General features: G+C 43.3%; 1 protein-coding gene and 1 pseudogene across 4 annotated transcripts; both read right to left on the bottom strand.

The window, feature by feature from the left end:
• Positions 1–418: 418 nt before the first annotated feature.
• On the bottom strand, positions 419–27,502 carry LMAN2L (lectin, mannose binding 2 like). 4 transcript variants are annotated; one of them, XM_090281832.1, is made up of 9 exons: positions 27,308–27,502; positions 26,040–26,158; positions 22,572–22,689; positions 21,508–21,590; positions 6,772–6,804; positions 5,596–5,757; positions 5,397–5,511; positions 2,188–2,307; positions 419–1,860 (listed from the first exon to the last, which is right to left on the bottom strand). In XM_090281832.1, the coding sequence occupies exons 1-9, from the start codon at positions 27,492–27,494 to the stop codon at positions 1,718–1,720; spliced, it is 1,080 nt and encodes a 359-aa protein (XP_090137958.1). In that variant the 5' UTR covers positions 27,495–27,502; the 3' UTR covers positions 419–1,717. The 4 variants fall into 4 exon arrangements, with proteins under 4 accessions (XP_090137958.1, XP_090137959.1, XP_090137960.1 ...); XM_090281833.1 differs by lacking the exon at positions 6,772–6,804; XM_090281834.1 differs by lacking the exons at positions 5,596–5,757; positions 6,772–6,804.
• On the bottom strand, positions 16,195–16,548 carry LOC150006556 (H/ACA ribonucleoprotein complex subunit 3 pseudogene; annotated as a pseudogene).
• Positions 27,503–27,547: the final 45 nt, after the last annotated feature.

Consider the following 27,547-nt stretch of genomic DNA (forward strand, 5'->3'; position numbering starts at 1 on the left):
GTCCACTCACCACAGGAGTCTATCCAATCTCCCAATGAACTCAAAAAAGACACAAGAACCATTTACTTTTTCAGTTCTATCTGGTCAAAAGGCGAAGCTCTATATCTGTTTGTCCTCTGGCCCTTTGAAGGTGCTCTGCTGTTGTGGGGAAGGTGTTAGGAGGATCCTACCGTAATCCTACCTGCAGGAGAGTATTACTGCCCATGATGTTCAATTAAGCATCTAGGAAGGATACTAAAAAAGCTCAAAAGAGCAGAAATCTATACCCAGCTAAGGTGACCCTCCTTTCCTTCTGGGCTGAGCTGAGGATTTCCCAACAGAGGAGAAGGCAGAGCAAGGACTTATGGGCTCAGGTCTTCCTGAGGCCTGGACCCTCCCCCAAAGCCACCTCTAGAAGGAAGAGCACCGAGTCAGAAGGTCGTGTTTGGTTTCCATCAGCCATTTTACAAATTTCCCTTAGGCTACAGAAGTTCTGGGCCCTCTATTAGCCAATTTTATCACAGGCAGACAGGTGAGCAGAACAGTGTGTGACCCCTTGTCAGATAAGGCAGTGGAATATGGGCTGACCCCTTGAGGGTGCACTCAGAATGTTGCTCAATGACAATGAACGCTTCCAGGCACAGATGACAAGGGCCTACTGACCCCAGATTTGCAACATGAGAACAGCAACTGTTTCTTATCCATTCGGAAAAAGCCAGATTTCCTCCTGGGGAATATCCAGGCCAAGTCTGTATGAAGAAAGCTTCCTTACATTCTGAACACTCCAAGTAGGGTTCCAAAGATCATGACAGACACAAAACATGCAGCTGAGCAGGCTCCAGATGCTCCAGAAACATCTCCACATGGTCAGATCACAAGACAAATGTTGCTTTTGGTGTCAAAACCTGGAGCAGGTCAGTGTCACAGTTAATTCCATTTCATCCATGAGATCTTCCAGGATTCTCTTGACTTGTAAACCAAATGCCAGCCAAACATGACTGAGGGCCTAATGGTAGCATTGGGAAGGTCACAACCACATCAACAGAACCAGGATCCACACTGACAAGCAGAGGCCAGAGCAGCGAGCCAAAGCAGAAAGCCCTTTCCCTGTGGACACCTAATGAGGGTCAGTGAAATATGTCTTCAGCCCCAGGCCCCAACAGAGAGGCATCAAATGTCTTCTCATGCTCAGGCTGCAATTGGAGAGAACAATAAAAGGAGGGAGAGGAAGGCAAAGTAGGGAAGAAGTTTCCATCCAGATTTCCAAGGGGAGCTCCTCAGGTGAACAGAGGCTTAGACAAAAAGCAAAAAACAATGAATGGCTATTGGGAAGGTATAAGGAGTTATCATTTTTCCATTCTTTGCAGATTTAAATGAGAAGCATGAGGGTCCTGAGTCCCACACCAAGGCAGCCTGGGCAATGAAGTTCTTTTCTGTGATCTTGGCATCATAACAGCAGATACTGCACCCACCCCTCTGAGCTCCCAGTGGACAGAGTGCAGGGAAAGGCACGTCACAGCAGCGTTGCCCTGGGGTGGATGGGCTTCCTGAACCAGAGTCAGAGGTCCCCAAGGATGACCATGGGAACACAGTGTCCCTGCATTTAAAGCTCCAGTGATAGAACAGACCAGCTGCCGGAGCCTGGAGAAGGCTGCTGGGCTGTGTGCTTGGGATAGCACCTGCTCCTCTCACACCTCATGGTGACACCCACAGGGCTGGTGGCCGGCCACAGGAGGGCTCAGTAGAAACGCTTTCGGCTCTGTTCCTGCCACTTGTTGTAGAGTATGATTCCAATGACGAGGGCAAATACAGAAAACACCAGAGAGAAGAAGACGATGAGGAAGAGGGCCAGGCCACTCAGGGGCGGCAGCGGGGCTGTCACTGAGGAAGTAAGAGAAGCCAGTTAGCATCAGGGAGCCCACCCTATTGGGAAAGACCACCCAACAAGCTATTAAGCCCCCAGGATCCAATGCCCATTTCTTGGAAGCCAGAGCTCAGACTCCCCCTTTCCAGATGCCTTAATCTGAAAACGAAGCAGCCTCCTCCTGCTCATCTGTAACCTGAAGACAAGTGACAGGCAGGTGCCAGTGCTCCATATTCCTCAGCGGAAGGACAGAGAGGAGACAGTGCAGCAAGCTGTACTCAGTGCTCCCCCAGTACTGCGGCTCCTCTCCCACCATAGTCGTTCCCCAGGGTCCCTGTGCTCACTCTCAGGCAGCTTCATGTTGTCCACCGAGGGCAAGAACACGTCTCGGTGCAGCTTCTCCTCTTCTGGGGTTCTCTCCACTGTCAGTTCAAATAGCTTCAGGGAAACAATATCATGGTTGTCTAAAGGAAAAAGAACAAGGATTGCTCAAGCCCCCTCAAAAACAGGTATCTTGGAGTATCTTGGCTCAAGCTTCCATTTTACAGCTAACTAGCAGTGACCTTAGAAAAAATAATTGCAACTTCTTTGTTTTCTCTTCTAATAAGAATAAGGAACAGGAATATTCTATACTATGCCATATTGAAAATGTTTATCCACAAGCATTACCTATACAATTTACACATTTAGAGATAATACAAGAATGAAATCCCCCATGATGTGTAAAACATTCTAGGACAGTGAGAGGAGAACCAGCAGCACTGAGCTTCCCTTTGATGGGAACGACCCAAGTGAAAGACAGGAAAGGGCGTCCTGGTGGCAGCGGTTTGATGGCTGCATGCAGGGCACAGCTACAGGCAAGGAACAGCACATTTCCCTTCCTGACTAGGCTTAATGCTTTGTGGCTCCTTATAGCTGTGACCCTGTATCTTATTAACAATCACCAGAGAAAGGACCCAGGAATTAGGGACTCAATTCTTCTCTCCCTCCTTTTAAAGAATCATTATAAACCCATCGATTCAAACACATTGGTGTATTTTAACACACTGAGGTTGTACAGCCTACTGATGCTCAGCTCCACCCATTTTGGTCCAAAGGAGGCCTATTCAAGTTGGCTTCTGAGTCTTTTTACATGAACCCACAAGTTTTTGATATTTTCCTTGCTTTCCTGGGAAGTTCCCACTTATACATGTCTTGCCTCAGATCTGCCACTTCTCCAAGAAGCTCATTCCTCTCAGTGGAGACTGGTATTAAGAGACCACAAATCTGAATGCCATAGAGCTCATGGCTACTTGGTTGGTTACCAGGGACTCAGTTTCTTGCCATTTCTAATACTAGGATGGCATCTACACCTGCTTGGACTCTTAGAATATTTAGTGGATTCCTAGATAGGAAAATCTGGATTTGCCTTCAATTAGATATTTTCACTGTCAGGACTGAGTCTGAACCATAGACAGAATAGAAAGCCAGGGCAATGCTCCTCACAATGTGGGGCACTAAAGGCTGGGACATCTGGAATATGTCCCAGCTTTCTCAGCCATTTTCAACAATCCAATGCATAACAGTAAGAAGATATCAATAAGAAAGACACAATTTCTATTTAGGGACAACCTCTGGGCAGAGAACACAGACTTACTAACCTAGGCATTATCACCAAAAACCTTGAGCAAAGGATTCCTTAGGATAAACAAAAAAATGACTGTACGTATTCTCTTTGGTCATTTCTATCAGTTGGGAACAACTTCCCATTGAAAAGTACACCAGGAAGTTAATGGATAACTCCTAGAAACCTATAAATTCAAAGGAAAATGCGAAGCAGACAAGGATACCTCTTTCAACTTGAATCATATAACATGATTACATAGCAAAGATCTCAAGCTTATGGCTCCTGTCCCTGAGCCAAGGTGAGCTCCGTTCCACAGCTTAAGCCTGTCTGCACAGTAGTTAGAACCCAGCTGCCAGAGCAGAGGGTGAGGGAGGAACGCTGCAAAGGGGCACAGGGAATTTCTTGCAGTGATGGATACACTCTGTATCTTGACTGTGGAAGTGAGGACATAGGTGTACATATTTGTCAAAACTCTTCAAACTATGTACTTCTAGTCTATAGAAAATATATCTTTAAATAAAATTGAATTTTTTTAAAAAAGCCAGGATTTTAAAAATCAGATTTCACTTTAGAAATCCAGGTTCCAGTTTCTCTTGAAAAACTAAAGCATGGCCTTACTGAACCCGGTTCTCTTAGCTACGATGGCTGGGACCCAAGAGCTGCTGTCCACTCAGGTGAGTATTCGTCCTTCCCTTCTGCCGGAAAAAAACTCTGTTTCATATTAGCTTTATTCATAATAAATTATGAATTTTTAAAAATCCATGTGTTCAGTTCTTTACCTCTTCTTAAATAATGTTATGATTGGGGCTAAAGCCAACAGTGAAAACAAGCAAATGAAGAGAAACCGCAAATCAAGCCCTGACCAATGTGGCTCAGTTGGTTGGCGTCCTCCCACAAAGTGAAATGTTGCTGGTACGATTCCCGGTCAGGGCACATGCCTGGGTTGCGGGTTCCGTCCCCCAGTCAGAGCATGTACGAGAGGCAACCTATTGATGTTTCTCTCCCTTCAGCATTCTTTAAAAAATAAATAATTAATTTTTAAAAAGAATAAGAGAAGCCACAAATCTGGACAAGGAGAAAGAAAGTCCTGAACAGACGGGAAAGGAGAAACAGCAGGTACTGTCGGTGCCACATCTGTATTGGCAGGCAAGACCCTCAGGGAAAATGGTCAGAACTGAAGAGCCCTGGCTGGTGTGGCTCAGTTAGTTGAAGCACCATCCCATAACCAAAAGGTCACGGGTTCAATTCCTATTCAAGGCCCATGCCTGGGTTGTGGGTTCAGCCCCCGTTGGGGTGCATAAAAGAGGCAACCAATCAATGTTTCTCTCTCACATCAATGCTTCTCTTCCTCTCTCTCTCCCTCCCTCCTCCTCTCTCTAAAGAAAGAAAAACAAGGGCTGAAGAGAGAACACAGAGCAAGGACTGAGAATAGGGGGCCACACACAGCCAGGACACAGAGGTAACTTCCACTAGGAGCATGCTAACAGTACAGCAGAGACGCAGGTCCAGGGCAGCATGTTCAGAGGGGGATGGCTGGAAACAGTGGCATCTCCACATACAACAGTCAGAAGTCTGAGCACAAAGGACGGCTGGAGTGTTAGTCAGAAAAGGGAAGGCAGAGTCACGGAGAAGCCTTGTTAAGAGAAGGGGAAACTGAGCATGTTAAGAAGGGAAAGAGAGAGAGCGGACTAGAAAGGTGGTGCCAGAAACAGAAAAGTGTGGAACTTAAAACACAGGCTGGAGAGCTGGCTCCATGAAGTGGCAAACTACTGTCCCATAGCTCCAACCATCGCCTGGGGTCTTAAGGAATCTGGGCATGAGAATACATGAAGATAAGCACTCCCAGAGTCCTGCTTGTCTGACTGTCTCCTCTGAGAAGCCTCGCCAAGGCCTGGCTACCAAGATGTAACCTCAGTCAGGCCAAATAAGAAGGGCATGCGGCAGTACCTGAGAGATCCCCGGTGATGGAAGAGGTGCCAAAGTAGTAGCCCCGGGGCAGGCGCACCCCAGGCACCTCGATGCAGTCCCTCCATTCATGCTTGCCATCGATGTCCATCATTACCTTGAATAAAAAGAGAAGAGAAATCAGGGGCAGGCCACGGGAGCAGGAGCTAAACAGCCATATTGGTTCAGAACAGGGACTTACCGTCAAATGCCTCTTGACATAGCGAATCACAAGGAAAGTGTCATAATGGAGATTGCGGACAATAGCTGTACAGCCCCCCAGCTCTGTCGGCCGCCCATCCCTCTCATGATCATAGCTGAGGGAGCCATTGTTCACCATGGCTGAGATGTAGGGGAACACCCGCTAGGAAAGCAAGGAAGGAAAAGCAGAGGATAGTAAGGAAGTACTCTTAGGAATGCCTGTACCAACAGCAACAGAAATTGTGCACATACAAGCTGAGCACCTTACAGTGACCAAACAGCCCGGCCTCGTCATTAACAACCCACTACAACCCACACTCAAGGGATACAGCCCAGGAAGCGACTGAACTGTGTACTTGACTTCAGGACTCCTCCTCTAAGGCTCGGGAGTTTGACTGTAATCTCCTCCCAGAGATCACCATTTTGTACTGGTATTCTGCCCCAGACTAGCGGCTTTCTTTTTTTGCATATTACCTATCTACCCACTGCCATGTCAACTTCTTTAAGAAAAAAATAATTTATTATGCTCCTTTACATGTCTCCACCTTGGCCCGTTTCCTCCCGTCCCCCAAAGTGTAAGCGTTTTGCACACAACAGGCATTCTGAAAATACCTGTTTGATCAGGGAAATCGTTCCATTCAGGTAGCTCCTTTCAAATTCTAAAATCCTATAAGCACATGATGCTAAATGGATTAAGACTCAGAAAGAGCACTGCCAGAACCAGGCTGCTGGATGGTGTTCTCCAGCCAAAATGACTGTTCTTATCCAAAAAACCTTCCAGTCCACTTGCGCTTCAGTCACACACGTCTCCCAATAATATACAGGGCAAAGTTCTTCTGCTGCAAGTTTCCCCAGATCCCACCCATTTCCCCACCTACTTCAGAGGCCCTCTCTCCAATAGAGTTGTAGGAGCAATTTCTTCCTTAGAAATGATGAGCTAACCATTCCAGAGCAAACCCAGTGCTAGGCAGTGTAGATGAAAGGAGAGGTCACATGACACATGCCACTCAGTGAGTTCCACACCATCCCGAACAGTCAACATGCAAGGTGAAGGTGCACTCAAAATCAGAGACTGGTGACTCTTGAGACAGTAGCCACATGGATACTTAACAGTAGCAAATATTGGATGAACACACAGGGAATAAATGATGGCCATGGTGGGTCAAAAACTGGGTACCTGGACTCCTGGAGAATATCGTCTCTTCTGGGCCTGAGAGGGTCCAACAGGTTTAAAAACAAGAGAAGGCACAGAAGACAGGAGACCAAGTCAGAAAGAAACAGCAATGGAAGAGCTAAGACCCAGCTGTGGTGGAAAAGCAAACCCATCTCAACCCCCGAACAGAAATTCGGTGTCCATGGAGGGCATTCAAGTTCTTAAGCCCTTCAAAATTATCGGCAAAAATTATATGCACTGGTGCTTATATATTTTCTGAGGAGAGGATGTGTTACTATCACCAGATTTTCAAAGAGGTCCTCTAGGAAGACCTCTCTAGGGTCATAAAGCTTTCAGAAGCTTTATAAAACACACAGCAGTACACTATCCAAACATGCTCCACTTGTCTCAGAGTCAAGAAGTGAGGCCACAAGTTGGTACCCAGACAGCAGTATTTCTATAGCAAGGGGAGAGACAGGAGTGACAAACAGAGCTAAGTTCTTCCAAATCAAGATGTCCTTTGCCCTGACTGGTGTGGCTCAGAAGTTAGGCATCATCCCTGTCAGGGCACATGCCTGAGTTGTGGTCCAGGGCCCAGGTGGGGTGTGCGAGAGGCAATGGATTGATGTTTCTCTTGCACATTGAAATTTCTCTCCCTCTCTTTCTCCCTCCCTTCCCCTCTCTCTAAAAATAAATAAAATCTAAAGAAAGAAAAAAAGAGAAAAAGATGTCCTTTACTGCCCAGGATCTCAGAATATGGCTAGTGCCCATAAGATAAACAGTCCAGCACTTGAGAGACTGTGAAATTAATACTAATCCTAAGGGATCATTTACCTTCTAGTTGAGCCTATGGATATATATTTCCAAATAGCTGTTGTCACTCTAACCTACAACATGTGGGCAAGGAAAAGCTCTGTGGGAGCAATGCAACCTGACAGATGGCTCAAGGGCATTTAGTTTTATTCCAGAAAACTGCTATAGTTCTAGCAACGAGATACCAACGCAGAGTCAGCGCAGCCCTGCCTTGCAGCAAAGGAGCATGAGGATGTAGAGCCCAAAGCGTTCCTTCCTCTGACGCTTCCTGAGCCCCTATTCCCTGCCAGGCACTATTCCAGATGCTTTGAGTTTGATGGGAAACAACATAGACAGGAACCTGCTCTCATGGAGCTGATTACAGAGTGGAAGAGACAGATGACAAAATTTCAGACAGTGACAAACGCTATGATGAAAACAGAAGAGGTGATACAATACAGATTGGTAAGGAGTCAACCTCTGAGCCGAGACCCAGAAGGTTAGTTAAAGGGAGTCCCCCAAAAGCAGAATGAGTTTGGCATATTCGTAGAAGACATGGCTGTCTGAAACTCAGCTAGTGAGGAAGAGGCTGGTGTGAGCTGAGGCAGAAGCCAGATCCCACTGGGCTCTAGTGGCCACAGTAAGGAGTTCAAGGTGGGCATCAGAGCAGCTCCCAGCCGTTTTCCTCTCAGGCTACTGGGGGGATGCATACAGGGCTACAGCAAGAGACGAAATGAATCAGTGAATGACCAGACTGCCAAAAACTACTCTTCTACAACTACCATCTAGAACAGCTATTTTCAACCAGTGTGCTGCAAGAATTTTTAAAACATGCAATATATAACTATTGAGTCAGGGGCACTGACTTCTTTTCTCTTAGATTGTCAAATAAAAAAACAAGAGCAGCCAACACAACAACAGCCATCTGGTATGAATGAATCAAACTTTTACCTATTGTTTTTATGGTCAGGTCAGCAAAAAATGTATTTTTTGGTGTGTCGTAGAATTTTAGTAATTAGTTTATGTGTGCCTTGAGATGAAAAAGGTTGAAAACCACTGATCTAGAACAACAGATTTGTGAGTATGCTTATCTAACATTTTATAGAAATGGGTTTGACAAGAAAGCTCCTAACTTCAATGAACAGCGAGGATAAGGAAGGAATTAAAAATGCCCCGGGGAGCTCTGATAATCCCAAGGCTTGCTTCATGTAGTGACTCAAGAGACTGCCTAGAACTGTCCTTAACCTTACTCTTCCCAAGGCTGCTGTGGCATTCAATCATGCAGTCAGAGGTAACCTGGTCCTCAGGATTGCTTTGGGGAGGTTTTCAGCTGCACATACATGTGCGTCCCTCAGTAGGTCTAGAGTAGGGAACAGGTTTATTTTTTAAAAAGCAGCACAGACGGCCATATTTAAGAAACACTGCACTAGACAGAGCCCCACAGCTTTAGAGCTGAAGTCTGTCTCCTTCAGCAGCTCATGACTTGGCCTCCAACTTTGCCCCTGGCTTATGCGGCTCAGTGAATTGAGTGCCGGCCTGTGAACTGAAAGATCGCCGGTTTGATTCCCAGTGAGGGCACATGCCTAGGTTGTGGGCCAGGTTCCCAGTTGGGGGGTGTGCGAGAGACAACCAATCAATGTTTCTCTCACACAGCAATATTTCTCTCCCTCTCTTTCTCCTTCCCTTCCCCTCTCTCTAATAAATAACTAAGCAAACAAACAAATAAACAAATGCATCTTATTTCCTATGTCCAGTCAGGAGACTGTGAAGTGTTTCCTTGTACCCACTAATACCACACGGCAGCAATTTCCTTTCCTTGGAAGGCAGCCTATGTGTAGCTAGAACCAAAGGCTGAAGAATCACAGGCAAAGGTGGCAATTTCATTCTTAACTCGAGTCACCAAAAATGAGGAACTCCTGCTATTGTACAAATAGCTGTTACAAATAGCTGTCTGTAGGGTGGAGAAATGCTTTCCCATTTTGTACTACAAGGTCACTTTTAAAAAAAAGCTCTCTAAATATAATTGTATCTTCAGCATATCTCGATTGGAAGGAGACCCGTGAACTTGTGGATTTATGAAACCTATGCTAAAATTCCACAGGTCTGAAGCAAATGAGCTGTGAACCAATGGAGAGAAAAGAGCAAACAGGCCTCTGTCACCAGGGAGAGCCAGTTTCTAACTGCAGTCATACCACTCCTGGCTGCATAACCTTGGGTGAACTCCATCATCTCTGAGATTCTACCTCCTCACTAGAAGGAGGGAAAAAAACATACAGCTCACAGGGTTAATTATGAAGATGAAATGAGACATGTAAAGCATCTGGTACAGTATCGCATATTCAGGAGGGAGTCAAAAAATGTTCATTCAATCCATGACTAAATTAATGAATTTCTGGATAGAAATACTGTTCACAGGTACTTGTGTATTAGCACAAAGCCAAACATACATTGTTTAGAACAGTAATTCCAGACCACTGGCTTGTCATGGACCAGTAAAATCTTTCAAAGTATTTTGGGGGTTAACAGGTTTGCCTTTGATACTTTTATGACCTATTAAATATATTAAATACAATAATGACAAAATAAGCAACCATCTTTATAAACATCAGTTTTTTATAAACATCATTTTAAAAACATTTTAATACACCAAAAAGAATTAACTATGTAATGTCACACTAAAACAGTTAGCAACTATCAAAAGTCACCTTTCTGTTCTTACTCTAAGAACTCTTAAGACTAGTGAAACTGTTACCAACCAATACGAGCTCATGAACTTGGCAGCACTCACTAGCTACTCTTTGGGACAGTTTTTCCTACTAAACCATCCTGCAGTTGAGTAACCTGGCCAAGTTTGTTCTCTGAACCTAGATAAATATGAAGAAAAGCAGGGTAGGAGAGAACAGAGCCACACCGGCTACTGCCAATATATCTGCCAAATGTCCCCTGTGAATGTCACTTATTGGTGAAAAGAACACTAGCATTTTCTGAGAGCTTACACTGTGACAGGCACTGTATCAGTAATGTGCACTTATGCATTCCTTTAATTACCGTATTGGTACCCGCATTTCAGAGGTAAGAAAAGTTGTTTAAGAGAAGACAGGTACCGGGTATTGAAACCAGCATTTGAAATAGGTAGTCTGGCCCCAGAGTCCTGGCTCAGTTATTCAGTAAGAGCTACACTGCTCTCAGTATCTACCAATATGGAAAATTGCTTAGTATATACTGTGAGATACAAGAACAAAAACAAAAAAAACTAGGTCTCTACCCTGAAACTCAAAGAAACACTGAAGAATGGTTCCAGATTAAAGGAAAGAAACAACAACCGAATGCAACAGAGCATCTAGGATTTTCTTTTGCCATAAAGGACACATTTTGACAACTGGTGAAATCTGACTAAGTTCAGTAGTTTAGGTAATAGTATCACTATTACATTCCTGATTTTGATCACTGTGCTGTGGTTATGTAAAAGAATTCCATGTGTTTAAGAAAAACAAGTGAAGTATTTAGGATTAAGAGAACATCATGAAGGAAATTTACTTCTAAGTATTGGGATAGTTCAGAAAAATATACATAGACACAAAGAAGTAAAAGAAAAGGCAAAGCAAACATAGTAAAAAATTAACATTTTTGGGGAATTTGGGTAAAGAGCACTCTGAATTCTTTGTTGTATTATAACTTATCAGTAAGTCTGAAACTTGCCCTGGCTGGTTTAGCTCAGTGGATTGAGCGTCGGCCTGCGAGCTAAGTGTCGCTGGTTCGATCTTCCAGTCAGGGTACATTAGAGAAGGAAAACTCTGACTCCAAAAAACCTCCGCTGCCTTGCGGCATACCTCTTCAGGGGAAGGGCTAAGGGAGTAAACCCCGACAGAAAATCCGGAGCCGGAGTCCCTAAGGCGGTTTGACGTTGTAGTCAACACCGGCAACTCCTGCGGCGCACCTGAACCCAAGCTGTATCGACTCCGTCTTTCCCTTGGACCCTTCAGCTGCGAAGAGAGGGGGGGTCTGCTGCATGGGCAACAGCAGACCCTCCATATTACCCTGCCCAGGCTCTGTAGCTTCAGCGTCATCACAAGATGTCGATTCAACACGGGAGGAGACAGATACCATGTCACTCCCGAGTCGGACTGCACAGCCATTCTCGGCGGTGCAGATAGACTCTTAAGAAGCTACACCATCGTCTCTCGAGACGGACGGCTGCCGACGACGAAGTCTGAAACTATGCCAAAATTTTAAAAAGATTCATCTGTAGCTAGTATTTGCCATATTCTCAATTTTTCTATGTATCTAAAAATTTTTAAATGAAAGTTGTAAAAAACAGTATGTTCATGTAATGCAATGTCTTATTTTTAAAAAGATGTTTATACGCTTTGCTTTTGTTTTAGCCTCTTCTGATTTTTCTATAATGAGCTTTTATATAAAAATAAGAACAAACAAATGCCTCTTCCATACCATTTCCCTTCACACCTCCATCTGATCCTCCCCTTGGACCACTAATGGAACACACTGTCTCTTCTACAGACAGACATTTTTCAAGCTTTCAGAACTTTGTAAGTTGCTGGTCCTACAGCAATCTTCACCCAGCTAACCCTGTATGCAGAAATCTGGATACAAAGGTGACAGGGTAGCTCAGCAATACCCATCCTACAAGAGTATCAGTGAGATTCTCACTTTACTGGGCAGCATGAGAAGGCTGCTGCTGCCTAAGCCCCCAAACTACTATTAACCTATACTAGGGACTCTGTCCCTAAGTCTTAAAGCTCCTCAGCTGAGGACACATGAAAGGGGTGCCACCAACCAGCTGACGGCCCGAAAGACTTTCACATTTATGAACACTACCGTGATCTCTTAAACTCGTGGGCTGATTTTAATCCCATTTATCTTAGTTATGACCCCACTAGAACAAATCCAAATAATGTAATTTGGGGACTTCAATAAAGTGTTCTAAAATCAGAAAGCATTAAACTTGAGGTATGACCAAATGCCAAACACTTAAGTCCATAACTCATCTACCCTCGTTATAATTGCCAAGGTTCAGAATACAGCCTAATATGTATTCCTCCATTTCACTGCTGCCCATCAATCTGATAGTATACGAATATGTCTTGTTAATGAGATTTTGTCTACAGTTCTACTTTGAAGAGTTCACAAACCTCTTAAAATTGTATGTAAAATCCTCTGTACCTGCATCTTCCATTGGGCCCACCACTTCCATCATATTCTCAAAAGGGTCAAAAACCAAAGGTAAAAAATTAACCCAGAGCTAAGCATGGGCTCTTGCTTTCTCTCCTTCCTCTCTCCCTATTTCAGTCTCAGAAAAGAAACATTACCTTCTCTTCACCTTCACTCAAATTCCAGCAGAAAGCCAGACATTTCTACTTTCCTCAAAAACTAGCTGTTAACAACGAAGCTCAGCCTCAATGCCTACTCACATTAGTCTGCCAATACTCCCCACACCTACTTTCCAAGAGTATCTTGGAAAACACTACCTCACCTGAGACTGAAACAAAAACCCTGTATCACATCCATGTTGGATAAGAGATTTTAGAAGTTATGAAGTTCCTTTAATAATGTAAAGATTCTCTCTGCCAACAATAAAGAGACCAAGAGAGATCAGTGTCTTCATCAAGGGAATGTGTTTTTACACTGGATGGCACAGTATTGTTAATTTTCTTGCAGCTTCAAAGGAGGAAAAAATAATCACTTTAAAAACATGGGGGGGGGGGTGCCTCAAACTCAACTTCCAAGATGGCCTGACCTGGGAAGAGCAGTGAGCTTTCTCCCTACTCTCCTTCCAGTTGTCTCACCTCCAGGGAGTGAGGCCCCAATGTCTGTCTCTAGGAAGAATGAAGGGTCAAGGCTGAAAAGGGCTGCACTTTTGTCCTCTTCTTCCAGAAGGCCTCTTGTCATCTTACTTGTATTTCAACTGAAAAGAGACACTCCCGCTATAAGAGTTCCCTGCAACTTTTCACCAACATCTGGGCTCTCAGGAGGAACCATGACCATCAGCTGATGACTTCACAGCGCCAAGAAAAGATGATTAAGCCTTGCTTTAATCAACATTTTCACAAAATAGCAATACTAAGATACAGTTCACATACAACACCATTCACCTAAAGTGTGACTCATTGGCTTTTAGTATATTCAGAGTTAAGATTGTGATTGCCACCATGAATTTTAGGACATTTTCATTGCTCCACAAAGAAACCCTGTGCCCACTAGCAGTCACTCTCCCCACTCCTACCCCCTAGCCAGTCTCAGGCATCTATTCATCCACTTTCTGTTCCTATAGATCTACCTGTTCTGGACAAATATATGTGACCATAAAACGTCATCTTTTTGTGACTGGTTTCTTTCATTTAGCATGTTTTCAAGGGTCATCCACATTGGAGCACATATCAATGCTTCACTTCTTTTCAATGCTAAGATACCCCATTGTAACGATATATCACATTTGCTTATCCACTCATCAGTTGATGGCCATTTGAGTTGTATTCATGTTTTGACTATCGTGAGTAATGCTGTTATGAACATTCAGATAAAAGTTTTTAATGTAGACACGTTTTCATTTCTCTTGGGTAAATACATAGGAGTGGAATTGCTGGATTATGTGAACTCTATGTTTAACCATTTGAGAACTGCCCAACTGTTTTCCAAAATAACTGCTCCATTTGACATTCCCACCAGCAGTGCATGAGGGCTCCAATTACTCCACAGCTTTATCAACACTTGTTATAATCTGGTTTTTCCATTTTAGTCATATAACTGAGTGTGAAGTGGCATCTCATTGTGGTTTTCATCTGTATGTCCTTAATGGTTAAGATGTTGCACATCTTTTCCTGTGTTTATTGGCAATCTGTGTATCTTCTTTGGGAAATTATCTACTCAGATGTTTTGACCATTTTTCAATTGGGTTGTCTCTTTCATTATTGCATTGTATCTAGAATATATAAAGAACTATTACCAGTCCCTTATTAGATATATGATTTAATTTATTTTCTCATAATCTCTGGGTTGTCCTTTCATTTCCTTGATGGTATCCTTCAAAACACAAATTTTTGAGTGAAGTCCATCTATTTTTTTTCTTTTATGGCTTTTGTTTTTGGTATCAAATCTAAGAAACCATTGTCTAATTCAAGGTCATGAAGAATTAACCCTATTTCTTCTAAGTTTTATAGTTTTAGCTTTTTAGTTTTTTGACCCATTTTGAGTGTGTGGTGTGAGGATGGGGAAACTTCATTATTCTCCCTGTGGATATCCAGTTGTCCCAACACCATTTGTTGAAAAGATTATTCTTTTCCCATTGAATTGTCTTGGCACCTTCATCAAAAATCAATTGCTTATAAATATGAGGATTTATTTCTGGGCTTTCAATTACATTCCTTTGATCTATAGGTGTGTCCTTATGCCAGTACCACAGTTTTATAACCATGCCTTCGTAAGTTTTGAAATCGGGAAGTATGAGTCCTCCAACTTTGCTCTTCTTTATTAATATTGACTATCCTGATTCTCTTGAATTTTTGTTGATTTTAGGATCAGCTTATCAACTTCTGCAAAGAAGCCAGCTAGGCTTCTGATAGTTAGGGATTGCATCAAATCTGTAGATCAATGTGGGGAGTGTCACCATCTTAACAATACTAAGTTTTCTGATTCATGACATGGGATGTCTTTCCATTTATTTAGATCTCCTTTAATTTCTTTCAACAACATTTCATAGTTTTCAGAGTACATGTTCTTCAGTTAAATTTATTTCTAAGCATTTTATTCCTTCTTGATAATAGTATAAATGGAATTTTACTTTCATTTTCTCATTGTTCACTGCAAACATATAAAAATACAATTGATTTTTCTGTGTTGATCTTGTATCCTGCAACCTTGCTGAATTCATTTATTAGTTCTAATAGTTTGTGGATTCTTTAGGATTTTCTATATACAAGATGTCAACTGCAAACAGAAGTCGTTTTACTTTTTCCTTTCCAATCTAGATGCCTTTTATTTTATTTTCTTGCCTACCTGTTCTGACTAGAACCTCCAGGACTATGCTGAATAGAAATGGCAAGAGCAAAATTCTTGTCTTGTTCCTGACCTTAGGGGTAAAGCTTTCAATCTTTTATAATTGTGATGCTATCTGGGGGGTTTTCAGATGCCCTTTACCAGGCTGAGGAAGTGCCTGCTATTCCTAATCTGTTGAGTGTTTTTCTTATCACAAAGAGGTATTACATTTTGTCATATACTTTTTTCCTACATCTATTACTATGATCAAATGGTTTTTGCCTTTTATTCTATTAATATGGTCTATCATATTAATTCTCAGATATTAAACCACACATTAATCCCTCAGATAAATACACCCAATCATGGCATATAATCCTTTTCATATGCTGCTGGATTTAGTTTGCTAGTATTTTGTATAGATTTTACATCTATAATCATAAGAGATATTGTTCTGTAGTTTTCTTGTGACATCCTTATCTAGTTTTAGTGCCACGGTAATACCAATTCAAAGAAAGTTGGTAATGTCCCTTCCTTTTACATTTTGGAAGGGTTGGATAAGAATTCTGTGTTAATTTTTTTCTTTCAAATCATTTTAATAACCTGACAGTGAGTCAAATATGAAAAGCAGATTCAAACTTGTTCCCTTTAAGGGTGATGCTACCATGATTGCCTTGCACATGCATGATCAAAGGTAATGAGGACACTGGATTCCAGAAAGCAAGGGTGGTAAGAAGGCTTCAAGGCTCACAAATTGAAGAGCTTGGTTTCAGAAAGTCTCAAGAGGGATAGCAGGAGGCAGGCAAGACATGAAATGTAAGGGACTCTCAGAGTACAGGGCACCATTGCTGGGTCATCAGCATCTTGAAACATTTCTTGATGGTGATTCGGTGTCAAGAGTATTCGTCGCCTGAGAAGAACCGAGAAGGATGGGCAGAGCAGGTCTGTTGTCCCATAGTCAAACTTATTCAGGGTATAGACCTGGTCTCCCTATTCATTGAGGTAATACTGGAGAAACATGATCACACTGAACTTGGGGGTTCCAATTCCAACTGCAGCTCAGTCTAACTGACCTAACGCTACCTTATATATTTGGTAGAAATTATCAGTGAAACCATCTGGTTCTGGGCTTTTCTTTGTGAGTTATTTTAAATTACTAATTCAATTACTTATAGATCTATCCAGATTTTCTATTTCTTCAGGTATTATTTCAACAACTATTTATGATCTGGCAACCTCACTGTGGCACAGGTAGTACTCTGTACTCCCAAATACCAAAGCTCTTGACTTACTCCCCTCAACTGTAATTCCTATATCATTAGTAGGGAAACTATGTGACTTTGGACAATCTCTCCTGATTTCAGATAGCCAAGCCTAAACTCAACTCATATACTGAACTCCCTTCACCCCTTCTTACATGCATTACTGGTTGCTAGCGTTTTCTCAGTATATTCTCAGGAATAAACATGGTACCAAATGAGTCGAGCAACAAGGTCATGTACACTCTGGTGATAACAAAACAAGAAACCAGAGAAATGTTTTCACTACAGTAGCTTGAGAGATTTGATGAATTGTTCCACACCCTTCCTGTTGGCTCCTTGTCCTCATCCAGCACACCTTCTACACATGACATTTGCAAGTTTTTAAGAGATACCCTGTTTGTCACCTTCCCTTAATGTGCTGAAAATTATAAAGGAAGATAATGAGACTGTGATCTATGGAGTCAAACCCACTACCTGTGTCACTAACAAGGTTTTTAGCCTTTCTGGACTACAGTTTCTTACCCATAATGTACAGATGAAAATAATATACACCCCAAAGTATTGTTTCAGTAAGTAAATAATACATGTAAAAGTGCACAGAACAATAACTGGCACCATTACATATCATATCATAGTAAACCATGCTGCTAACAAAACACATGTAAGATAGTTTTAGTTTGTTAGGATGTAGAAAGGAATACACTGAAAGTGCACATATCACATGAGAACAGTGAATGCCTCCATTCTCAAGGAAATCCACCCTGCAGAAGAAAACAGTGTGTAGGAGGTAAAAGAGCATCATAATTAAAAGCATGGCCTCTGGAATCAGGTGGACCGGATTTCATCTTATATTGGCTGTGATCTTGAACAAGACATTTCTCTAAGCTTCTGTTTACTCATTGGTAAAATGGGAAAAACAATACTGACTATAAGGAGATCTGATGAGGATTAAGACAGTACTTGTAAAGTGCCCAGGACAAAATAGTCACCTAGTAAACAAAAACTGCTTTATGTAATTAGTTTTTTTAAATTTAGTTTTAATTTTAAAATGTGTTTAATAAATAAACAAATAATAAACAGGACCTGATGATGGTCCAGGGGTTCTCAATCCTGGCTATACATGTGACTTGCCTGGAAAGCTTTGAAACCTTAAAAAAGTAAAGTTGCCTAAATTCCACCTTAGACAAAGGGAATCAGACTCCCTAAGGTTGGGCCAGGACATCAACCTTTTAAAAAGCTATCTAGGTAACTCCAATATGCAATTGGGAATGAGAACCATAACAGCTAGCCATAAAAGAAGTCCTGCTTTTTATCATCTGAAATTAATTTTTTGATTAACAGCTACTCTCCTTACAAACTAAGCCCATCAGATTTGCCCTCTCAAATCAGAATTACTAGTAACTGATGGTGAAATGGAAGCCCAGACAGTTCGAACAATTCATTTCTGGGAGAAGCAGAGAGGCAAATTTAAAATTCTAGTCAGGCTGCAAACCTAGTCTTAACGTGCCCACCATTAAAATCCTTTAACACACTTACCCCCTTAGAATACAGTATAGACTGTATTCAGTATAGACTCCTAATGGGAACACCACCCTTCAATACTTGGCTCAACAGAGTGCAGAGTGAGATGAGTCTCACACATGCAAATTGCTCTGGTATTGGTCTAAATAGCCAAACCACCACCCACCCAAAAAGACAATGCTTTATCTGCCCTTCCATTCTAAATGATAGCTTTGCTGGGTAGTTATCTTGCTTGTAGGTCCTTGTTTTTCATCACCTTGAATACTTCTTCCCAGACCTTTCTTGCCTGCAAGGTTTTTTTTTGTTGTTGCTTTTTGGAGAAATCAGCTGATAGTCTTATGGGAACTCCTTTTAGGTAACTCTTCTTTTCTCTTGCTGCTTTTAAGATTCTCTCTTTATCTTTAGTCTTTGGTGTTATAATTATGATGTGTCTTGCTGTGGTCCTCTTTGGGTCCAACTTGTTTGGGACTCCGTGCTTCCTGGACTTGTATGTCTATTTCCTTCGCCAAGCTAGGTAAGTTTTCCTTCATTATTTTTTCAAATAAGTTTTCAATTTCTTGCTCTTCCTCTTCTCCTTCTGGGACCCCTATAATTCGGATGTTGGTACATTTAAAATTGTCCCAGAAGTTCCTAAGCCCCTCCTTGTTTTTTTCAACTTTTGTTTCTTCATTCTGTACTGGGTGATTGTTTATTTCTTCCTTATGTTCCAAATCATTGGTTTGAATCCCAGCTTCCTTCCCATCACTGTTGGTTCCCTGCATATTTTTATTTCACTTTGAATAACCTTATTTCTTCATTTTCTGACCATACTCAATCATTTCTCTGAGCATCCTTAACACCAATTTTTGAACTCTGCATCTGATAGGTTGGCTATCTCCATTTCATTTAGTTCTTTTTCTGGAGTTTTGTTCTGTTCTTTCATTTGGGCCAGAGTTCTTTGCCTCCTCTCTTTGGCAGATTCCCTGTGTTAGTTTTTGTGTATTAGGTAGAGCTGCTTTGATTCCATGTCTTGGTAGTGTGGCCTAATGTAGTAGGTGTCCTGTAGGGTGCAGAGGCACAGCCTCCCCTACCACCCAAGCTAGGAACTCGAGGTGCACCTTCTTGTGGGCTGAGTACACCCTCCTCTTATACCCGAACTTGGTTGCTGTTGGCAGATCAATGGGAGAGATTTACTCAGGCCAGTCAGCGGAAAGTACTGGCTGTGACCGCTGATCACCAACCTCCGCTCTCTGTGGAGGATCAGCTGTGCAGGGGCAGGGTGGTGGTGCTCCGACATGGTCTGTAGCTGTCCACTGTGTGTGCTGTCCCTGGGGTTTCCCAGGTGGCGCAGGCCAAGGTCACCCCCACCTTTGTTTTGTCCAGGGCAACCTGCCTGAGCTAAAAGCAATCTGAGATGGCCGCTACTTATGCTGGGCTTGGGAATTCCCAGGCAAAGCCAAGCTGTGAATCTAGGTTGGCTGCTGCTAGTGCCAGGCCTGGAGCTCACTAAGGCCAGCTATTGCTTGTTTGATAGGGTTTAGGAAGTAGTGAAGCATGAGCCAAGACCAGCCATTCATATGGAAAAGCAGCTTGGGTGGGCCCATAAGTTAGGTGAGGCAGTCTCTGAGGATCTCCAAAGCAGGTCAAACAGTGTTAAGTCAGGTTGATGGAAGTCTCAGATATGGCACTAGCTTGCCAGCTCTTGGGGGTGGGGTGGGGGTGGGGGTTTAGAAAAGGGAAAATGGCCGCTGCTCGCCTTGATGTCAGACACTTCAGTTTCTCTCTTTATACCACTGGTGCCTTTCAAGCTGTTACCCCAGTGCTGGAGCTCAGAGGGAATGAGTCTGGGTAGGTGAGTCCATGTGTGGTCTTTAAGAGGAAGTGCTTGGGGTTCCAGCAATTTCTTCCGCCAACTCAATCCCTGCTGGTTTTTGCAGCCAGAAGCTGTGGGGACTTATGTTCCTGGCACTGGAACTCTGGGCTGGGGGGTCTGGTGTGGGGCTGGGATTCCTTGCTCCTTAGATGTGCCTCCCAAATTTTTATCTACCACACATGGGTGAGACCAGCCTGTTCCGTGTGTGCACCCCTCTAACCCATCTCGATGGATGTGGTTTCTTGAATTCTATAGTTGTCAGACTTCCATTCAACTCAATTTCTGATGGTTCTGACTGGTGGTTGTTCTATTAGTTGTAATTTTGATGTGGTCATGCAAAGAGGCGAGCCACGCCTGCCTACACTGCCATCTTGACCAGATCTCCTCTAATCCCCCTTTCTGTCCTCACAATTGTTGTCCCTTCTCTCACTTCATCACCTGAACACATGCCTTTCCCTCAGTATGAAACACTGGTTCCTCATTCTATAGACTTCAATGTACATGTCACTTCCTGGAAAAAAGTCTTCCCCAACTGCCACCTCCATCACCACCACCAGCACCACCACAACTAGATGTTGCTGCTCTCTTCCTTTTGCATCCCCTAGTTCCCCCACCAGCATCCTCACACATCTGCACTAATGAGTGCAAGGACCATGTTGCTCTTGCTCAAGATTCCCAAGGCCTGGGGATGGGAGAGTGAAGAGGGGCCCAGAAACTCTGGTAACTGACCCACAACAAAAGGTTATTCTCCTAATTCAAGTCTCACTTTCCACATCCTCTATGGCAAACTCTGTGGGAAATGTTAAAAACCATTAAATCTGGGCAATGCTGCCTTTCTTGCTAAGTATTATTCAGCTACAGGACACCCAGCAACAACCTGTCATAATCATTTTCCCATGATCTGATGGCAGGACCATCGGGCGGAGTACCAACCTGTTGCTAGCATAAGAAAGTACTAAAGAACCCTTAGGGTCTGCTCACAAAAAGAAAGAAGCGTCTGCCAGATACTGGGTTCTCACAAAATCCTGAGATATCATTGATTTTCTTTGATAGCCTTACCTAGAGAAGAGAAATGCTGTTCAGGTCTGAGAAGAGGAGGAAGAAAAGGGTGCTGGAAAGGGTGATCAAGCTACAGGAGAACACAGCAGTGATGTATTACATCATCAAACAGCTCTCGCTAGTAAAAACCCTGACAAAGATGTTAACTTTTGAAGTTCGACAGATGAACAACGTAGGAGTGAACCCTTCACTTCCTAGTCTTTCTGTTCCCTTCTGAACAGCATTCCTGAGGCAGAGGACAGGGACATCTGTGTGTCTGACCTAATCTCTGACACTTGCCATTACCTCTTGCTGCTTCTCCTCATTGGGGTAGGTGTCTACAAATACTCCCAGCCCCACAAATTTGTCCATGTTTCCAAACACAGGCCCTAGAGAGAGAGAACAGATGATGAACAATGAAAAAAAGCCAAGAATTGAAATAAGAATAATTTATTACTATGATGGAGGAAAAAGTAAAATTTAAATGACTCTCAGGCCTCAATTAAGATGAGAAAACATATGTAAAAGCACCCAGAAAAGTACAGGGTCTATAACAAGCACCCAGTAAATAGCTGTAGTTATTACTGACAGCAAGGGAAAGAGAGAAGGCCACTGCAGTCTTGTTTAGCACTACAGCTGCTCCCTGATCCCAAATGGCTGCTGAGGCACCCCTAAAGAATTCTGCTTCAAACACTTCTTGTTGCAAAAGAGATCAGGCTGCGTCAGTGGAGTCTGCCATCTACTTGGGGCAATGGCTCCCACACAATAGGGAAAAACAGACACTCTTCTCTGAACTCAGGAGTGCTGAGATTGGTCACTATGAATGCCCAGAAGGAATCTGCTCACCCAATCATCAGTGTTTCAGAAGAGCCAGTGGTTTCACCTAGTCAACAGGCCAGGTCAGGTCACAGGAAAATCAGAAGGAACTAATAATCAAGAATCACCCGGGATGAGTAAAATTCAGCTGCTTATGAGGACTCAGATCCCACTCTAGAGACCAGACAGGCCAGCCTTCATCCACAGACATCAAGGGAGATGGAAAATTGCTGACATTGTGGGGACATACCCTTCTCAAAAAGAGGGCACATGAGAAAGCAGGTTGGGCCCTGACTGGTGTGGCTCAGTGGGTTGGGCATCGTCCCACAAACTGAAAGGTTACTGTTTTAATTCCCGATCAGGACACATGCTGGTTTGCAGGTCAGGTCCCTGGTTGGGGACATGCAAGAGGCAACCAATTGATGTTTCCCTCCCTCTCTTTTTTCCTCCCTTCCCTTCTCTCTAAAAATAAATAAATAAAATCTTAAAAAAAAAAAAAAGACAGAAAGCAGGTCATTCACACCCTACACAAAGGCAACCCAGGGTCCCAATACCTGGCTGCATCCGATCCTTTGTGTACCAGATTGCCAAGCCATCCCCATGCAGATTCTTCTTCCCTTGTCCATGGATTTTGAAGTGTACTTGCAACTCCCAGTCTCTCAGGAAACATGGCTGAAGTGAAGGACACAATGTGATCAATGAGGAGCATGAAATGTGAAATCCCTCAAGCCCCCGTCAGCAATCTACACACTAGGAAAATACACATGCAGGTATCAGGAGGCTAAGGGTTAAAACTTGCTAAGTGATTGTCATAAAATTATACAGATAGAGCCATTCAACTGTATATGAGATTTAATACACAAAGTAAATAAACCTAATTTTCTTCAATATCTCCCAACAGAAGCAATATAGTTCTCCAAAGTGGGAAAAGACACGAAAACACGTGACACTGCTATCATCTTACAGCAATCCAGTGAAGCGAGTACAGGTGGTTAAATTAACTCACCTGCAGCTTAAGATCACCTCTGTGACAGAAATACTCTAAAAAACTTGAATTTGAAGAAAGGTCAAAGACTCATTCATTGTGAAAGAATAAGAAAAATGAAGTCATTATGCAAAAGTTTCCAGAAATAATTAGCAGATGCTATACACAACTCTAATTAATTAGACTTGGCCCTATGCCAGGCTAAGGGGCAAGCTGGAGTTCCTAGTAGAAAGGGTAAGTTACAATCCCCCAAAACCTCAGGCCTGTGGCCAGGAAGCATAAACGCACCAAAGGAGAACCACCCCAACCCCTCCCTCACCAAAGGGACAGCTTCTGGTGGAAAAACTTTAAGGAGGTGGGTAGAATCAGGCAGGCTCTTGTTTCTATTTTTGAATTGTGTAACAAACCTTAGAAAAATGGAGAAGGAGGTGAGTGTTCTAAATAGTTGAACACTTTCTTTTTTAATTATTATTTTTAAATTTTTATTGTTGACACTATTTGGAACACTTTCAAGTAGAAACCAGAGTAGGTATTTGGTTGAGAAAGGCTCCTGGTTAAAGTTCACCATGAAAAAAGAAGAGAAGTAGGAGTAGATAGACAATGGGATCCAGCCAAAGGCTCTCCAAATAAATTGTTCTGGATCTCAAGCAACAAGATCATTTTCAGTTTAATTTCTGGGAAATCTTCCAAAAGGGGTAGTATTAGGAGTACGTCCAATAAAGGGGTACCGATACTTCTAAATTCACTAGTGTACCCTGAAATCTCTGCCCTGGCTGGTTTAGCTCAGTGGATTGAGCGTCGGCCTGCGAGCTAAGTGTCGCTGGTTCGATCTTCCAGTCAGGGTACATCAGAGAAGGAAAACTCTGACTCCAAAAAACCTCCGCTGCCTTGCGGCATACCTCTTCAGGGGAAAGGCTAAGGGAGTAAACCCCGACAGAAAATCCGGAGCCGGAGTCCCTAAGGCGGTTTGTAGTCAACACCGGCAACTCCTGCGGCGCACCTGAACCCAAGCTGTATCGACTCCGTCTTTCCCTTGGACCCTTCAGCTGCGAAGAGAGGGGGGGTCTGCTGCATGGGCAACAGCAGACCCTCCATATTACCCTGCCCAGGCTCTGTAGCTTCAGCGTCATCGCAAGATGTCGATTCAACACGGGAGGAGACAGATACCGTGTCACTCCCAAGTCGGACTGCACAGCCATTCTCGGTGGTGCAGATACTCTTAAGAAGCTACACCATCGTCTCTCGAGACGGACGGCTGCCGACGACGACCCTGAAATCTCCAACAGCTTACCCTACTGTGATGAACCCAGTCTCTGTGTTGTCATTCTGGGTTCTCAACTTTCTGCTGTTACATTTAGATTTCGGGGCAAGAGTGAAATTCAGTGGCAGGAAGCTAATGCATGGGTATGCCCCTGGGAAAAGGGCAGGGCCTGAGGGGTTCATACTGACCCAACAGGTGTCTGCCACTTACCCTGGCCTCGTGTAGCACAATGCTATACAGTTTTGCTCAAGACTATGTCTAACAGTGGTTCTGAAATTCTGCTGATGTTAGGTTCACCTAGAGGGCTTTAAAAAATCCCAATGGCCAAACTGCACCCCATTCCAATTAAATCATTATTTCTGGGAGTGGGATCCAGGTATCAATTCCAGTGGACAGCCAAACTTGAGAACCACCACTCAAATCAATGCTTTCTATCCAAATAACTCAGAAACGATCCTAAGGTCCTTTCTGACAGCCAGTTATAAAAAAATACAGGTAGCAGAAAATCTGAAAAAGGACAGAAAACTAGAAACTAGACTAGATTTGCTGCTAAGAGTTATATAGAGACAGCTAGCAAGACTGCAGCAAAGTACCAAGCCCCAGATATAATCATTTAGTAACCCAGAGACCTCCATCAGTGAAACTTATAAGGGATGTAGAAAATAACATGCATTTCTGTAACCATTTTAACTTTCCATGGCTTTTTCATATCTATTCTCATAACAACCCTGGTGGGCAAGTAGAACAAGTATTAGGAAGCGCATCTGACAAATGGAGAAACTGAAAACTGAGAGGTTAACTAACCACCTAGGCTTCACAGTGGGTGTATGATACTAGATCTGGAACCTGAGTCTTTCAACTGGCAGTCCTTTACCTCTTCTAACAGAACACACCACCCTACACTCTTTCCAGGAACGAGCTCAGCACTACAGTCTGGGTTAAGGGGCCAGCTTGTGCAAATGGCTCATCTAGAAATTTCCTTCTCCCTCTGCTCCCTTAAAATTTTCTGCACATAACATGAACAAGGAGAAGAAATAGTGCTCTTTTCTGAGATTTGCTTACCTAAAACTAATGATAAGAAAACTATGGAATAGTTGAGTTTTAGCTTATGTGAACGCAAGAGAAAGTATTCAAGGATGATGCCAAGGGCATTCTCAGAAGGAAAGTGGTTGTAAAAGATTCAGAAAGAGCCGTGGAAACCAAAAAGAAAGCATCGTCTTACACTTGTACAAAATCAGAATGCAGCCACACCAGTAATACTGCATTCATTTCTTGCTGTCATACCTCAGGGAAGACATGTAGCTAGAAAAGGTCCAAAGGAAAAAAAAAATGATCAAGGGCTCAAAGTGGCTTTCATATGAAAATAAAACTTAAAATTAGACTCCTCAAAGTGAAAATAACAAGGAAGGGGGAGGAGAAACGGATGAAATTTGGGATAAATTTAAAAGACTAGTCTTCTAGTTTACAAAGCAAAGTAACTAAACTAAACATGAGATATTAACCTTTAAGAAGTCATACTATCAAGTCAATCATGAATTGAAGACATTTCAGAAAACAGAATCAAAATGAGTAATTTGCTATAATTAGGGCAAGAGAGAGCATTTCCCTAAATATCTGATTTCATTATGAAGGTCATCATAACCTCTGGAATGAAAACCCTTGATATCCACAGAAGATAGAATACTGGGAACAGACAGTAAAATTAAGTCAATATGTCCTTGGTGAACTCTCTAGGACTTTTTAGGTCACCAACACAGGAGGGAGGAAGATTCTTACCACCCGGTTCCACAGGGCACCCTGTTTACTTTGCATATCTGGGGTAAGGCGGATATATTGGGTCATCACCATGGCGTTGCCCATCAGATTCCACAATGAGGAACTTCCAGTACCCACACCTAACAAGGAGGAAGTAGATCAGTTCATACTCTTCAACACCAACCCATTCAGAAAGCCTCCCCAAGGCCGTCCAAAAGTTGGAGTCACCATCTTTTTTTCTTTCATGTCAATCTCCCACCTTCTATCATAAATTTTAAATCCTTACGATCTTTACAGCTTCCTTACACAAAGCCCTTCTCAGGTGAAGACCCCAAGGCACATCAGAGCTTTCACTTTATGCCAAAGTTAACCATCACTCCGATCCATTCTTCCCTTTTTATATGTGAGTAAATTGTAGCCCATAACAAACATTCCCCAGTTAAACCAAAAATAGCTTGACCCTCAGGCCTCTGGGGTTTAATCACTTTTTCTTTAAACAATCCAAGCATGACTTCACCAGATACCTCAGACTACAAGCCCCTTGAGAATGAGAACTGTGTCTGTATAACCCACAGCATTAGCAGAGATCTACACAGAGGAGGCACTCCATGCATCTACGAAGTGAATAATCACTCTTAACAGCAGTGTACATGCTCTTGCATTTGGAGTTTGTGTTTGTTTGCTTCCCCTACCCGTACTCCAGGAGGGTAACAGACTTGTGTTAATTACGCTATCTGCACTGATTTGGTCCTCTTTGTAGCCAACTATATAAATTTCCTGGTTGATAAGCTGTGCCTAGGGGCCTATGAACCCTAAACAGAGCAAAAGTACCAGCCTCTTTCATCAATAGGGTTCCTGGAATGGAGAAGAACAGGTGTTTTTAACCAGCAACAGATTTATCTTTTTTTTCAGTCTGGCCAAGTTCTACTCCAGCTCTGCCTCCTGCCATACGGAGACAGGCTCATTGTTACTGTCCCTCCATCATTTGTCCCCATTCTCACATTCCTCCTGTGCAACACCGACCTCCCCTAGCCCTAGCGGCATCCGAGAGCCCAGTTACGACCTGCTGGAAACATGCAGCGCTAAGTGCCGGGCCAGGCAGGGGATGGGAAGAGGACTGACCCCTGCCCTTCAGGCCCGTGGCTCCCCGAAGCGGCGGGAGTCCCCGTGGGCCCCCTCCCACCGCCAGCAGCTTCCGGGGCGCGAAGCCCGTCGCCGCTCATCCCTACTGAGAATCTCTGGTCCTGAAGCCCTCCCCGAGCACTACCACCTCGTCCCGGGCGCCTCACCCTGGTAGGGCTTCGACAGCGAGTGCTCCCGCTTCAAGTACTCGAACGTCTGACCCGCCCCGACTTTTCGGGGACCCTGCCCAGAGCCCAACAAAAGGAGAAGGAGCAACATCCTGGACCCATCCCGAGTCGGCACACACTGCCGCCACCGCCACCACCAACCCGAGGGTCCCAGAGTCGCCGCCATCTTTTTCACTACAGTCCCTGCACCAAAAGTCCGCCCCGTTTCATAAGCCATTG

This window comes from Furipterus horrens, unplaced genomic scaffold, assembly GCF_987537825.1.
Source record: "Furipterus horrens unplaced genomic scaffold, mFurHor1.1.pri manual_scaffold_6, whole genome shotgun sequence".
Classification (NCBI taxonomy): domain Eukaryota; kingdom Metazoa; phylum Chordata; class Mammalia; order Chiroptera; family Furipteridae; genus Furipterus; species Furipterus horrens.